The sequence below is a fragment of the Sorex fumeus genome, unplaced genomic scaffold (assembly GCF_029834395.1).
Source record: "Sorex fumeus unplaced genomic scaffold, SorFum_2.1 ptg000051l, whole genome shotgun sequence".
NCBI lineage: Eukaryota > Metazoa > Chordata > Mammalia > Eulipotyphla > Soricidae > Sorex > Sorex fumeus.
The window spans coordinates 37,690,028-37,707,801 of record NW_026606108.1 but is presented as its reverse complement, the minus strand read 5'-3'; the positions used below and the strand labels follow the sequence as shown (position 1 = coordinate 37,707,801).

Here is a 17,774-nt window from a genome sequence, read left to right as displayed (position 1 = left end):
GGTCCTCAGAACTCAGAAGATGGAACCAGGGCACACAGAACAAGTGCTCCAGCACTTGGAGCCAAAAGGGAGTGAACTATTTATACAGACAATGTGAAGAAATCTCAGAGGAATGATGCTAAGAACCCCAATAAGGAGCTGGGGGTGCAGCCCAAGGCTTAATTGCCAGCAACACACAAACACAGCTAGAAGAAAATGCATGTAGATTGAGCTAGTCAATGCATATAAAACTCACCAATAAGCTTATCTGTACAGCTTATTGTTCATCCATTTTACCTCCATAAATTTGCAACAATAATAGTAAGTACTGAGGAGAATGCGCTTGTTAAAGAGACCTCCCTAAGAACAGAGACGGAATCACTTACTGGGATCTGAACCTGCGAGACCTTCTCAAGCACATTTTATTTTGCAGGTCTCCTGGATTCCAGTATGGGTATGTCATTCCTTCCTTTTACTTTCTGGGGCTCTCTCTCCTATTTCTTAAATAAAATTAATTGCTTACATAAGAAAAGGGGTGGAGATTGGGAGAAATAGTACAAAGGGTGGGAAGAGACAGGACGAAGGGTGAGGTGCTAGCATACGGCTGGGACTCCAACCCTGGTTCAAATCCTTGCATCTGAGCATCACCAGGCATGGGCCCCTGAGCACAGAGCCAGGTGTGACCACTTAGCTCTGTCATGTGTGGCCCCCTCAAAACAAGGGAGAGAGAGGACTGGAACGGAAGTTCAGGGGCTAAATACGTGCACTGCATGCTGATGGAGCAGGCTTGATCCTTGACAGTGTCCCAAAAACACTGCTAGACGCAATGTCCAATCATAGAGCATCACTGGGTGACCCAGAAAACAAACAAAAAGAGAGTAAGAGCTTCTCAAATTGCCTCTAGGAGGTGGCTGGAAAGATAGGAAAGTAGGAGCTGGAGCCATAGTACAGCAGACAATGCGCTTACCTTATAACATAGCTGACCCCAACATCCCATATGGTTCCCTGAGCCCACCAGAAGTAGCTTCTGAACACAGACGCAGGAGTCAGCCCTGTAGCACTGCCAGGTGTGATCCCAAAACAAACCAAAATAATAATATTAATAAAAACAATAATGCTCTCCTAGGTTCTAGTAACAGGTAAAGGGAGACAAGAAAAATCACTGAAGTGACGAGCTAGATTTGCTCTTTGGGTGCAAAAATTTTATCAGCACCCAAAGACTTATGGGTAAATTGTTGAAATCTTATTAACCCGACACTTGATTCTTTCAGACTTGGCCTCATTTTCCTCAGGACACTGGGACCTCACTCTCCCCAATCTTCTCTTCTCTGGTGGCACAAGGATGAACCAGGGAAAAGTGCAGAGAGTGGGACACAGGGGAACTTTGCAGGATATACTCAGACCCTATAGTACTCCTTTGGACTCCATTGCTGCAGGGTGGGGCTGAGCAGGCGTCAGGGAGTGCTTGAATTGGTGAGGTAGAAAGACAACACACCTCAAACTCAGTTTGAAAACAGGACTAAGGTCTGCCTCCCTGGGTTAGAATCTTTCACAGTGACTAAAGCTGAACATTCCTGAAATTCTGGAGAGAAGAGTCCTTCTCAGGTACTGGGGATGGGTTAAGGGTTCAGGGGTCCTGTTTCTTTTTTTTCTTCAAAATCTAAACCTCTCCTTATCTGCAAGATTTCCTCTCCCTGTCCCAGCCCACTCCTTTGTCCTACCCCACATCTATGAAGCCCTAGACAATATCCCCAGATTGCAATCAATTGTTCAACACTATCTGGGACTCATCCCAAACCTCAGCCTTTATGATGGTGGCGACTTTCATCGGCGCTGCCCTATGGCCTTAGTTTCAGAGTTCCTTCACAGCAGTGGAACTTAAATGAATACATTTTGTTTCCTTTATATTCTAGGACTGTGAAATGGGGCCATTTTTGAGTCTTACACTATTTCACTCTTTCAACCATGCAAAGGAATTTGCTTTTGTTTTTTAGGCCACCCTCTGGTACTCAGGAGCTACTTCTGGCTCTCTGCTGAGGTGGGGGTTGGGGGGGTCACTCCTGGAGGTAACTGGGAAGGAACCTGAGCCACCCTCATGCCAAGCATGTCCTTCAGCCTTTTGAGCCTTCTCTCAGACCCCACTCCTGCCACCAATGCAAAGAAACCTGATTGAGATTATTAGAACTGAAAGAAACCCTGGTGACAGAACCTGGAGCCATAGGACAATGGGTAGGGCACTTGCTTTGCATGCAGTCGACCCTGGACTCATCCCCGGCACCCCATTCGATCCCCTAAACTCTGCCAGGAGTGATTCCTGAGCTCAGAGCCAGGAGTAACTTCTGAGTACTGCTAGGTATAGGCCCCCCACTCCCCTTCCTGAAAAAGGAACAGAAAGAATTAGATGTTCTGGGATTTGGGGCCTGGACTTCTAAGTTTGAGACTCTGTGGCAACACTTATTATTATATACGTGTCCCCAGCTTGAAGAGCAATAGACTCTCTTTGCTGCTTCTTTCTTTATTCTTGCCATGTTTTATTTTCTGGTAATATGTGGAAAGAAATTCTTAAGAATGTCTAACAGGTGTAGACTTGTGTTCCTTGACCTCAAGTGAGATGGGGAAGGGTAGGTGGGGCTGGCAAGAGATGTGCCAGCACAAATATTGTTCCATCAGGACTTGGCAATGTTATTAGAGGCTCACAGGGAAGTGCCCCTTTGCTAGATAAGGGAATCGGTGCCTCCTGCTCCAGACTGAAATCTTGTATCACAGACACAGGCAGCCATCATCAGTGTTGGTGGGCAAAAGGCAGAATGGAAGAGAAAGAACTGGGCCAATGACAGGGGACTGATGGAATTTCTTGGCCCCAAGAGAAGGAATTAATCAGTGTCCTGGGGGACTCTATAAAAGAGAGTGAAGTTAGATTGGACTTGCCCTGGGGCCAGGGGACCATACCAAGTAAAGGGGATGTCTTTGATTCGGGGATTCAGTAGTTAGGAAGGCAGACAAAGCTTGGGAAGTCTGGAACCAAATCTATTGCACTCATCTGGCTGGTGGTGTTTGGCCAATAAAAGGGGTGAGATGAGGGCAGGAGGGAAGGAGGTAACGCTTCCCTTAAGGGAAGCTCTCCAGGTCAAGGACCCAGCCAACATGCTCTCAGCCTCATCCGTCTCCTTACCTTACAAGTCAAATTTTCCACTTTTCCTAAGCTGTTGGGTGAACTGGGAACCTTTTTCTATCCATCTAGTCCCAAGCCTGCCCATATCATATAACGTAACACAGTGTTATTTTGGGGAGGGACTTATATCTGTGTGTATGGGGAGTTTTCTTTTTTTTCTTTTTTGGACCACACCCAGCGGTACTCAGGGGGCCATATGTGGTGTTGGGGACTGAACCAGGTCAGCTACTTGCAAGGTACTTTACCCACTGTACTTCCTATCTGGCCCTTCTTTTTCTTGCAGTGCTGGGAATCAAACCCAGCCTCACGCATGCAAGGTAGATGCATTATGCCAATCACATCCCTGGCACCTGTTTGGCTGATGTAATGTTGTAGGTAGTTCAAGCCTTGGACACAGAAGACAGCAAGGGTTACTGCAGTGTGAGTGTGGGCTGCTTGGAAGCCAGTAAGAGAGGATCCTTCAGGCTTCCGAAGTAATGGGGTCAGGGCCAGGCATGCAGTATAGGCCTTGCCTGCGTGAGACCTGTTAGATCCCTGGCACTGCCAAGAGAAAAAAATGGGGAGAGACAGTCTGGATGTTTTGGATCCTTGGGGAATAAGCCAGTCTCCTGCCCACTCTGCCCCATGTCCTAGGAAGCTGCCAAGGATGACAGATCCAGCTGGCAAGTAATGAGATTTCTTCCTGGAAGGATTCTTGGCTTGAGAACTGCTTGGCTTCTTCGAGGCCCTCAGGTTTCGGGGGACAGAGGGTAGGAGGGAGAGGCTGTCAACTCCAGCTTTGCTGCTTCTCAGTCTCTTCCGTTCTCATCGTTCCCTAGAAGAATCCAAAGAGGATCGTAAAGATAGAGGGCAGGGCTGGCCAATACTTGGTGTCAGAATGGCATTGCCTCTGGCCACATGTTCTACTCCCCACCTCTGAGATAAGACTGCTACCCACCAGATGGAGGAGGAATGGGCCAATGGCCAGTCTGAGAGTTCACTCTGCAGATTCCTCAGGGGCTCTATGGGTGCTCCTCCAACTCCTTCACAGGCCAATCTACTACAAACCCCTTCCCCTAGGAAAAGCACGACGAACCACAGCTAGTTTATTTGCCGTTTAATTTTTCTGAAGGATATACACCACATATCCCATGGGCAATAAAGCGCATTCAATGTGTTTATAAGCCAAACAGTCATTTTGTTTAAGCAAACACAAGTACAAAGTAAAATAAGACCACAAAATAATGAACTGCATGTTCATAACATACAAAAAACGCTGCCTACTCAGTAGGTAACTGCAACATTCCAACTCCTGAATATATTTATAAATTTACATTTTCAGTTAAAAAAATAGACCTTTGAGAATTCAGATTTTTTAAATTTTGTTTTCTTACATTCTGGAGACCCGAGGCTCAGCTCAGCCCTCTTCTTTAGTCTGCTCCCAAAGTCGCCCCACATCTTCACTCCCTGCCCCCCTTAAGGCGAGAGGTGAGCCCATCCCTCCCAATTGCACATGTCAAGCCATCTGCAAGGCGCATCACACAAAAGGCACCAAGACGTGAAACTTTTTAAACCAAGAGGACCAAAAAAATAAAAAAAACAACACTTTCCCAAAAAAAAGAAAAACCAAACCATATTTTGCCACATGTGAGAGTACAGTCGGGCAGTATTTACAAAAAGGTTAACGGAACGTCACTCTGACACATGCTGATTAATACCAAGGACTGCTGTTTCAAAAGAAGCTTCAAACTTAATTGTCACAGCATCATCACAAAGTAAAGGATCATCATTGGTTTGCTTGGCTTTTCTTTTTTTTTTTTTTACCCTCCCCCCCAAAGTGAGGACCTAACTCCAAATAATACAAGAGAATATGCAAATTATTGTCACATCAAGAGTACCCCAAGGAATAACGAAATCCATGGCACAGACACTGTACAAGGGTACAGGGCTGGGCTCTGAGGGGCCCAGACCCCATTTTGCCAACTGAATTTTCTAGCATCGAAGGGAGCAAAGGGTCAGGCATACAATGGAGATGATACTGAAAAGATATATTCAAAATCCATGCAAATCAAGTTCTTTGGATAGAGGCGAAGAACTTGGACATGGCTGTTTCAGGCAGCTGAATTCAAAGAGATTGGGAAGTAGGGGGTAAGAGGGAGTGGATGGAAAGGACTGTTGGCCAAGAGTCCTTCCATTTGGGCTCTGGGGAGGATTTGGCTGAGAACCTCCATCCGACAGAAGAGGAACCCGCCCATGGCCATCTCCTCCTCCTGTCCTTCAAGTCTCTGTGTTTCCTTCTCTCCCTTTTCCATTTTGCCCTCTTTCTCTTTAGCAAATTTCAATTGTCCTGGGAGAAAAGGTTGTTGTCATGTCCGAGAGACCTGTGGAGGCGCTGAAAGAGTTGGTGACGGCTGAGGACGGGAAGCTGCTGACTTGGGCTGGGAAGGCCGGTGGCACTGCCGTGTAGGTGGTAGCCACCGAGGGCGAGGGGAAGCCGCTGTGGACGGGAGACGGGTAGGTGGAAGAGCCAGGAGAGGGGTAAGAGGGCACAGGGGAAGGGTAGGAGGTGGCGGCTGGGGATGGGTACGAGGTAGCCACGGGGGACGGGTAGGAGGTAGCCACGGGGGACGGGTAGGAAGAAAGGGAGGAGGCGGCAGAAGAGGCCACGACCCCCTTGTCTGCCTTTTTGTCCTTCTGTCGCAAATGGATCTTGGTGTGCCTCTTGCGCTCATCACTCCTGGCAAATTTTCTCCCACAGATGTCACAGGCGAAGGGCTTCTCGCCTGTGTGGGTGCGGATGTGCGTGGTGAGGTGGTCGCTCCGGCTGAAGTTGCGCATGCAGATCCGACACTGGAAGGGCTTCTGGCCTGTGTGGATGCGAATGTGACGTGTGAGCTCATCTGAGCGGGAGAAGCGCCGGTCACAGGATTCCACGGGGCAGGCATAGGGGCGTTCGTGAGGGGGGGTCTTGCTGGGCCTATTGGGGTACTTGCGCATGCGGCTGGGCTTGATGAGCTGGGACTGGTAGGAGGTGTTGAGCGCCTTCAGGTCCTGAGAGCCCGACTGTGTGGCAAAGGCCTTGATGGTGGAGAGCGGAGTGAGCGAAGGCTGCTGGGTGCGGCTCTCCAGGCCCTGGAAGGGCTTCTGGTCGGGGGTGCCCAGGCCCAGGTCCCCCTGCTGTTGTGGAAACAGGTAGTCAGGGATCATGGGGACCTGGAAGCCACCCTTGGAGGTAGGGTAGGCTGGAGGCGGATACTGGAGGGCAGTACTGGCGGAGCCAGGAAAGGCCTGGCTCTGGGGCTCCGGGAAGAGGTCAGTGTTCGGCGTGGGGAAAGTGGGTGCCGCTGAGTAGATGGGACTGCTGTCGCTGGACTGCACCCCACAGCTCAGCGCTGGGCTCTGCGAGGCGGAGGAAGACGAAGAGGCCGCTGGCGACGGTGCTGAGGAGGAGGAGGCCGGTGGGTTGGTCATGCTCACCAGGCCACTGACCAGGCTGAAGAGGGGCTCCGGCCACAGGGGATTGCCACTGTTGGGGGCGGGCTCCAGCGAGAAGCGACCAGTGTAGGTGATAGGCGGCAGCCGGGTGGTTTGGCTGGGGTAGCTCGTCTCCACCAGCACCTTCTCATTATTCAGAGCGATGTCAGGAAAGGACTCTGTGCGGGGGGAGAAAGAGGGGGGAGGCCGGGTTACTGAAGAGCAATCACCGGAGGACGAGGAGGACCCGCGATGTCAGGCAAGAGGTCGCTCCAGCTACCATTGACTCCCGGGGCTGGTTAATAATTGATGGCAGCAGATTGCAATGTTCCTGGCCCCGCTCCAGCGGTGGAGCCCATTTCAATAACAATTGACGCAAACACAGAGAATCCCCTCCACTGCAGCTCCCCGCGCTCCGCTGCAGCGGCTGCGCAGGCAAGGGATTCCCGCCAGCACCCCCTTGGCCGCGGTGAGCACGCGCCCCCTACTCCGGCCGGCGGGGACATCCCTGGCCACGGGTCACAGGCTCGCTGCCAGGTGGCGCACAAGGCAAGGCTCTCCCAGGAGCTGGGAGCAGGGGTGGAGGTGGGGTTTGGGGGCGCAGCTCAACTCGTCAAAACAAGCTCTCCCCTCCCCCCATCCACCCACGCAGCCCCACATCTCTGCGTCCAAAACAAGAGCTCGCTCCTCTGCGCCTGGCTAGGGATGAGGAGGGGAGGGAGTGAGGGGAACGGATGTCCCCAGGCATCGGCTAACACCAGCCCCGGGGAACGAGAGCAAATGGAAGGGAAACCCCACTCGTATCCCGGAGCTCCCAGGGCGCCGCTGCGGTGAGGGGCGCTGCAGATGTCGTGGGGAAGGACTGCATGCCAGGATGGTGGCGAGGGGGCTAATCCTTGGCTGAGGCCACCGCTTACCTGCAGTCAGGTGCTCGTAGGGCTGCTCGCCGGCCTCCCCCTGAGGGTTAAAGGCGCTGCTGCCGCTGCTGCTACTGCTGCCGCCGCCACCTGCACCTCCACTGCCCCCGCTGCTGCTGCTGCTGCTGCTGCTGTTGCTGTTCCCGGCGCTGCCCTCGGGAGCCCCCGGGGCCCCGAGGAACTGGGGAGTGCCGTTGCTCAATAGCATCATCTCCTCCAGTTTAGGGTAGTTGTCCATGGTGGGCGAGTGGGGAAAGGAGCCGAACGGGTCGGAAATCTGCAGTGGGGACATCAGCTGCATCTCGGCCTTGGCTGCAGCCATCCCGGATCGGCGGGCTGGAGAGCGGATGTTGGGGCGGGTGGGCGCAGCCCCGGGGCCGCAGCTTCTTTGGGGACACACTCTGGGGGGCCCTGGCCGGGTCACATGCGGGGCGCGGGGAACAGTGTGGCGAGCGCAGGTGGGGTGCCCGGGCTCGCCCGCGCCGCCGGCCGGTGAGGACGCGGCGTTGCTACCGAGGCTGGGGCAGGGGCCGCTCCTGCGCTGGCGGCGGCTGGCGGCGGCTGGCGGCGGCGGCGGCGGCGTCGGCGGCGGCTCCCCAAGTTCTGCGCGCTGGGATCTCTCGCGACTCCCCGGATCCGCTTCTATTTGAAGGGTCTGCCGCGGCACCGGCCCGCCTCCGTCGTGACGTACATGGCCAAATATGGGAAGCAGGAAGCCCTAATATGGCAAGCCCGGCCGGGAGGACCCGGAGTGACGTGAAGCCCCTCTCGGAGGGCGACGGGGCACCGCCATCCCGCACCGCAGGCCCCGCGCCAGCTCACGAACCCTGGCAGCCCAGGCGTCGGGGCAGCGCAGGGCTCGAGCCGCCGCCGGGGACTCCCAGGTCCGTTGGGCTCCCGAGCTCCGGACGCGGCCCTGGCCGTGGCACCCGGGGCCCCCGCCTCTCTCCCTCCCACCGCGGCCGGAAGCGGCCGGGCCATATCGGGCCGCTCCGTATAAGGCGCTGCCCAAATAAGGCTTGTTCCGGCGGGGGATCCTTCCTGCTCCTTATATGGCCTTTCCGGGTCGCTGCGCGCCGCTCCCGGGCTCCCTCCCCCACAGCCCCCCTCCTGCCTGATTCCCCGCCGGGAGCCCGAAGAGCTCGAGAGCGGGGGACGCCCGGGCGGGGAGGGCTCGAGATGCGCCGCGCTCGGCGCTCGGCGGCTCTGGAGGCTCCCCCGGCGGACTGGGCTGGGGAAGCCCGGGACCAGGGCGGGGGCGAGGGCGAGTCGGGCCGGGATTCTGCCGCCGTCATCCAGGGCCGCCCGCCCACCTCGGGGACCGTGGGAGCCGGGCGGGAGTCGGGGGGGGGGGGGGAGGAGCGGCGGGGCCGGCCGGGCCGGTGGCCGCCCTGGAGAGGCGGGGCCTTGACCCCGGTCCTTGGCCAATGCCACGGCTCTCCAGGTGTCGCAGGGGAAACTGAGGCTGGCAACTCCGAGCCAGGAGGTTCCTGGGCCGGTGTGGCGGCCAGCCACCTGCTTCTTCTGCGCCTGCGGCCAATGGCGTGGGGCTGTTGGGTATCCCTGTGCGCCCCCCAGAGCGAAGGGCCGGTCCCCGGGTGAGGGATCCTTATTGCCCTAGGGAGGACCTGAGCCCTGGTCCCACCAGGCTGTCAGGGGGCTCCGCGCAGTGGAGAGCATTTTCCACCCCTCCTCAAGAACAGGTGTACAGGAGGCGGGGGGCATGGGGAATCTGAGACGGGGGCTTCCCCACGGGCTGTCTGGGGACCCCTGCCCTGTTGCTGCCCCCTGTAGGTCCCGGCTGCGGCGTTGTTCCCCGGGACCCAATGGGCTCTTCCGCCGCCTCCCGGCCCCCCTCCCGGCTTCTGCGCTGGGCGTTGCGCCAGGCCGGGGAGCCTGAGACGCAGTGAGCGCGCTCTGAGCAGGCGCCGCAGCCTGGGCTCCCCCTGCAGTCCCCGGGGAGCCGCCACCGCCGGGGTAACACTCCCTCCCCGAGCCTGGCCGGGGGCGGGGCCGGCTCCCGCGGGTCTCCCCGGAGCAGGACAGGACGGGGAAGCCCTCGGGGTCCTGGACCCCTCCCCCACTTTCCTGCAGTCTAGTGCGCACCCCGAAGAGAACTGGGATTCCCGAAGGAAGGCTTCTGCCCTAGCTCAAAATGTAGGGGAGGTGCTGTTTTCCAGATTTAAAACAAAACAGGAAGTGCGCGCGCGCACGCGTGTGTGTGTGTGTGTGTGTGTGTGTGTGTGTGTGTGTGTGTGTGTTGGAGGGAGCTTTGTGAGAGGGAGGGGGTCTCAGTGAACCCAGACTCTTCTCAGTTCGGGGTCAGGGGGCTGCGTTCAGGTTTACACATACACATACACGCACACGCATATACACACGCGCGCTCTAACTGTACGCTCCCCATCCTAAATGCTGCAGCTCTGTGTGTTGGAGGTTTCTTCCCACGGTCTTTAGGAGGGATGCCTCCTTGTTCAAGTGGTCCTGTGTTTCTGGATGCCCGTTTTGCTATTCCCTGGTGGGTTACAGGTCAGGCTTTTAAAAAAATTTTCATTTCATTTCTTTTTCTCTGCAGTACCAGGAGTGGAACCCTGAGCCTCACAAGGTAAGTGCTCCACTACTGAGCCCCATCCCCTGCCTCTCTCACTTTCTTTTATTTGTTTTGGGGTCTCACCAGTGGCTCAGGGCTAATCCCAGCCCAGGCAGTGCATTCCTCACTCCTCTGTGCTCCATTCTATGTCCAGCACTAGGGATTAGATGGTGCTGCAGGTCATCTAAACAGGGATCTTTTTGGGACGGAGGGGAGCTGTAGTACAGCGGGTAAGGTGTTTGCCTTACAGGGTCCACCTGGGTTTGATCCCAGCATCCCAGATAGTTCCCCCAACCCTCCCCTCCCCAGCATCACCAGGAGTGACTGCTGAGCGCAGATTCTGTGTGGCCCAACAAACGAAAACTGAGCAGGAATGGCTGGAGAAAGCTGGTGGGGTTGGACAGGTAGAGGGTGAGTCCTGCTTACAAAGCTTGAGCTCCAGCCTTTGCATCATCCCTAGCCCCTGCATCTCACTTACTTTAACTGGAAAATCTGATGAATGTTAATGATACCCACATGGAAGGATTGTTGTGAAGACTGACACTGACATGAGTGGCCATCTGGGAAGTCCCCTAGCTTAGAGCGATTCTTGCACTTGGCATTCAGTAAACAATGACTGTTGTTATCTTCAGATTGTTAACTTCAGAGGTTTTTGACCCACAAGGGCACCCATAAAATTGTCTTCCACCCTTCTCAGTCTCAAAGCAAACCTTGTCACCCATTTCTGAGAAATTGTGCAGGGGGGGAGACACATTCCAGTCCAGACACAGGGGACATTGTGCCCAAGAGCTCATCTGAATCTTCTTGCTTCAGTAGAACATCATTTCCCAGGGCAGAAATTTTCAACATTCTGCGAAAGTAATCACCCGTGGAACCCCAAAGAAGAGAGGGTTTCCCTAGATTGCCCGAAGCTCACAAGTGGCAGGCCTGAGTAGGCGCTGGTTTTCTCAGAGCCTAGTCCTGCCCCTGTGAACTGCCCAGACATCACATTGCAGGAGGCAGATGGAGTTTTGCCCTCCTGGGGAAACTGCTGTTCTTGTTAGATAAAATGAAAGAGCTATGTAAATCAAAAGGACAATTTTGGATTGTGGGAAGTGTAATATGCTGGGGGGGGAAGGGGGAATGCATGCTGAGCGGTGACAGTTATGCAGAGATGGGAAGACTGAGAAGAGGGGCCAGAAAGAGCTCAGTGGGCTGTGTGCTGAGTTCCATCCCTGGTACTAAATGTTTCCCTTCTGGCCCCACCCCAGCACTACTGGGTGAGACCCAATTTTTAAAAAATAATAAAAATAAAATTGAATGAAAAAATAAAAACAAAGTGAGATAAAAGCAACTTGCACTCCAGGCAAAGCAAAACAAAGAGCAGTGCAGCCCCTCCCCCACCCCCACCCCTATCTGACCCCTCACCAAGGATGAGTGATCAGGTATGGGCAGAATGGTATGGGTGAACCGTACCCTTCAACTCTCCCCTCTCTTCCAGTCCTTGAGACAGCTTCTGCAGATTGGATGGTGACATTCTCAACCAGCCCAAACCCCCCATCTTCCAGAAAGTGTGTCTTGCAGGATGCCCCAACTTGGTGCCTGTCAGCCTCACAACAAGGTGACCGATGCCAATGCCTCCCCAAGAGAGCTTGGCTGCTGGCCTGCTTCCTCCACAGCAGGGTTGGGCATCCAAGCTACCCCCTTTGCTTATCTGCTGTGTCTTTGGCCTCTGACCATTTTCTGTTTACTGAAGCTGGGGACCAAAGGAGTTGAGCCCCGCCCCCAGCCCAGTAGGCCAGTGTTTTGCATGTAGGAGGATCAGCTATTTTCCTTTTTTATTTTGGGACCACACCTGGCTTTTCTCAAGGACTTACTTCTGGCTCTGCAATTGGAGGTCACTTCTGAGACCCAATATCTTCAAATTTGGGGGGCAGCATGCCTGGTGATACCCAGCAGTTACTCCTGGCTCTGCACTCACGGATCACTCCTGGCAGTGTTTGGGGGACTATATGGGATGATGGGGATTGTCCTGCATTGTCCACACGCAAGGCAAGCTCCCTATACCCATTGAACTATCACTCTGGCCCTGAGGTCAAACTTTCTGTTCCTGGTACTCCACAGTCCCCTAAGCACCACCAGGAGTGACCACTGAGCCAGGAGCAGCCCCTAAGCACTGCTGGGTGTGGCCCCAAAAAAACAAAAACAAAAAGCATGGCTGTTTCCTGAAAGGCCAAGTCTCAGTTGAGCTTGTAAGCACCAATTCAGACAGGACAAGTGGCCTGAGGTGTAGGGGAAAGCAGATCATGGGTAAGGGAGCTGGGTGAGGGAGCTGAGTCTGCACCCGGGCCTAGGTGCCAGCAGGCCCTCCAGCTGGCCTTAGGAATGAGCCTGGGACTTGGGCCCTGGCACCAAGGCGTCGGGTGCAGAAGCCCCCGGACCAGGGAGATCCGCTCAAAGGGCCTGAAGGTCTGAATCAGCCACTCAGAGTTTCCAATGGGAGAGGCCAACGGGAGAGGTGGCAGCAGAGGTGAGAAGCGGCTGAATCTATGGACCTGACCTTGAGCTTGAAGCGGAGGCCAGGGGGGCCATGAGCTGGGGCGGTGTGAGTGGGAAGGGCAGCTGAAGCTCCGGAGAACGCTGGAGAACGCCGGCGGGAGCACTCAGGTCTGTGACACCCAGGGCCCCAAGCTGCCGCTCTCAGAGCAAGCCAGCCCCATTTTCCATCGCTGCTTCCTCTTCCCCTGCGACGTCAGCACCCGCATGTGCTGCTGAGACTGTGGTTTGCACTGCTGTGGTCGCGGGGGTGCAGGAAGTGACTCTTGGGTTCTGTCTGGGGCTCCTGTCACACTTTCCAACAAGTCACGGGCTCCCCGGAAACATGAAGGGCCTAAGAGAAGGGAGAGGGGCTGGAGAAATAGTACAGCAAGTCAGGAGCACACAGCCAACCGGGGTTTGAGCCCCAGCATCCCATATGGTTTCCTGAGCACCACCTGGAAAAAATTCCTGAGCACAGAGCCAGGAGTAACCTCTGAGCAACTCCAGGGGTGGGAAATAAAAAAGAGAGAGGGGGAAGAATGAGAAACTGGGAAATGACAGTCATTCCAGGGCATGTATGTCGGGAGAGACCCATCCATCTCTCCTCCACTTCCAGATGGGGAAACTGAGTTCTGAAGGTGGGGCCTTGGGCCAGGAGGAGCAGGCAGGTCTGAGGAGGACCTTCACAGTAGGACCTGAGGCTACAGGATGAGATCTGGGGGTTGGGGTCTAGACAGGAGGGGCCATGGCCTGGGATTGTGGGCGTCTGGACAATTGTCTTCTGAGTCAGCCCAAAAGGCTATGGACCTGACCTTGGACTTGAAGCGGAGGCCAGGGGGGCCATGAGCTGGGGCGGTGTGAGTGGGGAGGGTAATCACTTGGGAAGGGCTCTACCAGACCCTTCTGACCCAGAATGCCACTGCTGGTTTTGGAGGTCCCCGCTCTCCCACAGTGGGTATCCTCCGGACGGGGGTCAGGGAATGGTCTGCGTGGTGCCTTGGCTCCCTGCCCCCCCAAAGCCTGGTGTGCAGAAAAGCCCGCTGCAGAAATCTCTGCAGGCGAAGGGAGGGGGTGTTACATAAGCGCCGCGGATGCCGCCCGGAGCCGCCTTTAGCGGGGAAGGCAGCGTTCCCTTCCAGCTCAGGAAAGCAGGAATAGCAACGCGGTTATTTCTGGCCCCGCACCGCCCGCACCAGAGCTGCTCAGCTTCTCGGTGGGTGAGCTTAGAATTCGCGGCCTGGGGAAGGGGGAGGGGCTGGGGAGGCGGCAGGCAGCCCCTGGGGTTACCCGACTCTGGCAGTGACCTCACCAACACTCCCAAACACCCGTCCCGCCCGCCTGGGAAGAAAAAAAAATCCAAAGCCGACAATAATGACAATAATATCAGCAGGGCTTGTTTCCTCCCATTTTCCTTAATCTGAGATACAATCTTTCTCCCCATCCTGTCCCCAGGGCACATTGCGGATGCCACAGGCTCTGTACTAAGCCCTTGAGAGGCATTTGTGCTGTCAGTACTTTAAGAAGCTGGTGGGTACCTTCTCACCCCAGCGCCGAGAGGAAAGTGGCTCAGAGCACTCAGAACACCTACTTCAGGATCCAGGACCCTCTGGATGAAGCCCCCTGCCCCCTCAATACCAGCCAAGTTCCTTCTTTCCTTCCTTCCTTCCTTCCTTCCTTCCTTCCTTCCTTCCTTCCTTCCTTCCTTCCTTCCTTCCTTCTTCCTCCCTCCCTCCCTCCCTTCTTTCTCCCTTCTTTCTCCCTTCTTTCTCCCTCCTTCCTCCCTCCTTTCCTTCCTTCCTCCCTTCTCTTTTCTCACTCCTTCCCTCCCTCTCTCCCTCCTGCCATGGCCTCAGGAAAGGCTTGTGATCTCCCACTTCTACCACTGAGCTTTTCATTTTCTTTGTATTTTCTTTTGTTCAGGGCTCCATGCCAGACCCAAGAATCCAGGACCTTAAAACTGTTTGCGTTTGGATTCTAGAATGAACCAGTCAAAGCTGTTGCCCTGTAGGATGTTTTCTTTGGGGGCACCGGTGGTGCTGAGGGCTAATCCCAACTCTGTGCTCTGGGTTATTTCCTTTGATGTTGGGGCCTCATGTGGTGTCAGGGATCCAACTGAGGATGGGTTAAGGTCAGAGAAACAGTACAGTAGGTCATGTATTTGCTTCCCATCTGGCTGACTTGGGTTTAACCCTGGCACCACATAGAGTCCCCTGAGCCCCACCAGGAGTGATCCCTGAGCACAGAGCTAGGGGTAAACCGTGAGCATAGTCACTGTGGCCCAACTCCCTAGTAATAAACAAACTAGGGTTGACTACAGGCAAAGCAAATTAACCCTTGTACTGGCTCTCTGGCTCCCCTTCAGGAGTTCTTGCAGCAAGGTGGGTAGAGGAGACAAGTGAGAAGGATCATCTTATTCCTTCAAGAGTTCTCAAATAGCAGCTCTGCTCCAGGCATGTGTGTGTGTGTTGGGGGGGGGGGGGGGCGGCGCATACCCGGTTACCCGGTTCTCCTCATTGCTCTTGTTACTTGGCAAATGGATTCACTTTGGCTTCTTTTGGTGAAGGGGCTGGTCTGAGCCTTCAGAAACCAAGTAGTGTAAGGAGGGAGATCTGGGCACAGCAGGCCAGCTCTCACAGACTCAAGGCACTTCCCAGTCAGAGAGCAAGAGAGAAGTCCTGAGCACCATATTTTGTAGGCTGGGGAGATGCGCAGAGGGCTGAGTGCATGCTGGGGTTTGGTGCCCTTCCCTGTACCACAGTCCTGGCCAGAAGTTATCCCTGAGCATCAACCTAGTAATAGCCTGTGCATTGCCAGGAGTGACCCCAAAACCTCAAAGCAATAATGCCATTGTACGGGGGCTGGAGTAATAGTATGGAGTAGTGGGTAGGGTGCTTGCTTTGCACATAGCTGACTGGTTAGATTCCAGGTACCCCATACCGCCTGGCCTCCAGAGCCCCACCAGGAGTAATTCCTGAGTGTAGAGCCAGGAGCATCACTGGGTGTGGCCCACGGGTGAAGGACAGGGGCGGGGGAAGCCAAAGTGAATCCATTTCCTGAAGAGTTGAGCAAAGGAGTCTTTTATGTTTTGAAGTGTTTGTATAAAGGTCATCTCTTCCTCCCCCAGGAACCATCACTTTATTGACTGCACCCAGAGGAAAATCCTATTTTAGGGAGCAGTCAGCATGCCAGAAGAGGAAGCGGGTCCTAGAAGCAGGGAGCAGAGTCTATCGGGATGACCACACGGGTGGCCCGGAGGAGAGGGGGCAGATGGCCGGGATGGTGAGTGGTTCTCATCTGTAGGCTCATCCCTCTGCCTTGGCACTGGGGAGAGGCTGCAAAATGCCTGCCAGCAAAGGCAGAGGATCTTTGGGTCTCCTGAGACCCAGTTTGGGTTTGGGTTTGGTTTTTGGATCACACCTAGCAGCTCAGGGGTCATTCCTGGTGGTGCTTGGGGGATCACACAGTGTGGGAATCAAACTTGGCCCCCTGCCTGAGAGCAGACCCTCAGTCCATTGAGCTCGCTTTCCCTGCAGGCCCTGGACTCAGTGTCTTTTAAAGAAATTTATGTTGGTGAAATACACATCACATAAATTTTACTTTGAAAAAAATTTTTGGATTTCATACATACAAATCATGTCCTCTACCACTGAACTACAGCTGCAGCTCCCCATTATAACCACTTTTGTTTTGTCCAGACTCTATGCTCAGGTTGAGTGTGGTGCTCTGAGGACCATGTGTGGTACTGGGGACTGAACTCTAACATGCAAAACTGATGTTCAGCCCACTGAACTATCTCTCCTGTGCAATCATAAAGAAAATAATTGTTTTGGAGCCAAGAAGATTATGCCGTGGGTAAGGCACTCCTTGCACGCCTTGCATGCAGCCGACCTGTGTTTGATTCTCAGCACCACATAGGGTCTCCCAAGCCTGCCAGGAGTGATCCCTGAGCACAGAGCCAGAAGTAGTAGATCCTGAGCACAGCTGGATGTGCATCCCCCACCCTTAAATTTTTTGTTTGTTATCTTTGGCATTGCTAAGAGCTTGTTCCTGGCTCTCTGTTTGGGATCACTCCTGGCAGAGCTTGGGGTACCATATGTGGTGTGGGGAGTCAACTACATAAAGACAAATGCCTTAATCTCTGAACTATCTCCCCAGTCCCTCTGTCATAACCATTTTGAAGTGACAATTAGTAGCATTAAGTATATTCACAATGTCCCACGACCATTATTATTATTATCTATATTCAAGACTTTTATGTTGTTCCAAACAGAATTTCTCTACCCAGAAAACAACAATTGCCTCTTTTTTTTTTTTTTTTTTGCTTTTTGGGTCACACCCAGCAATGCACAGGGATTATTCCTGGCTCATGCATTCAGAAATTACTCTCGGCGGTGCTCGGGGGACCATGTGGGATGCTGGGAATCGAACCTGGGTTGGCCGCGTGCAAGGCAAACGCATTACCCACTGTGCTATTGCTCCCGCCCCTAATTGCCTCTTCTTGGTTCCCTGCCTTAGCCTTAGATAGCTGCTATTACAATTTCTTTCTCTATGAATTTTTCCTGCTGTAGGTTCTCTTGTGACGTCTTCACTAGGTGTCATGTTTGCAAGGTTCACCCCTTTTCATGACTGAAGAATATTTCATTGCATGGACAGATCACTTTGTGTTTCTTCATTCACCTGTCGTTGGACATTTTGGTTGTTTCCACCTTTTTTTGGGTCTGTGTGTGTGGTTTGGGGGCCACAGCCAGCAGTACTCAGGGCTTACTCCTGGTTCTGCACTCCAGAGTCACTACTGGTGGTGCTTGGGGGACCTTATGGGGTGCAGGGGATCAAACCTGGGTTGACTGCATGCAAGGTAAGTGCCCTACTGCTGTACTATGACTCCAGCTCCTGTTTTCATCTTTTGATTAGTGCCATTATACTTTTATAAATAGACATTGACAAAGTATCTAGCATTGTTTGTTGTTTTATTATTTGTTTTTTTTTGGGGGGGGGGACCAGAGCTGCTAGTGATGTTTGGGAGATCACATGTAATGCATGTTTGGGGGAATCACATGTGGTGCTGGGGATTGAACCAGGGTTACCTGCATGCATAACAAACACCTTATGATTTGTACTATCTCTCTGCCTCTTATTTTACTTTTTTTTG

General features: G+C 53.9%; 1 protein-coding gene across 1 annotated transcript; it reads right to left on the bottom strand.

The window, feature by feature from the left end:
* Positions 1-4,232: 4,232 nt before the first annotated feature.
* On the bottom strand, positions 4,233-8,114 carry EGR1 (early growth response 1). The gene is made up of 2 exons (XM_056124434.1): positions 7,522-8,114; positions 4,233-6,783 (listed from the first exon to the last, which is right to left on the bottom strand). Exons 1-2 carry the CDS (start codon positions 7,841-7,843, stop codon positions 5,459-5,461), a joined length of 1,647 nt encoding a protein of 548 aa, XP_055980409.1. The 5' UTR covers positions 7,844-8,114; the 3' UTR covers positions 4,233-5,458.
* Between the last annotated feature and the right edge of the window lie 9,660 nt (positions 8,115-17,774).

Coding starts and splice junctions, on each gene's coding strand:
- EGR1 (XM_056124434.1), bottom strand. CDS start 7,843: ATGGCTGCAGCCAAGGCCGAGATGCAGCTGATGTCCCCACTGCAGATT. Junction 6,784..7,521: donor CTACGAGCACCTGACTGCAG/GTAAGCGGTGGC, acceptor CCCCCCGCACAG/AGTCCTTTCCTGACATCGCT.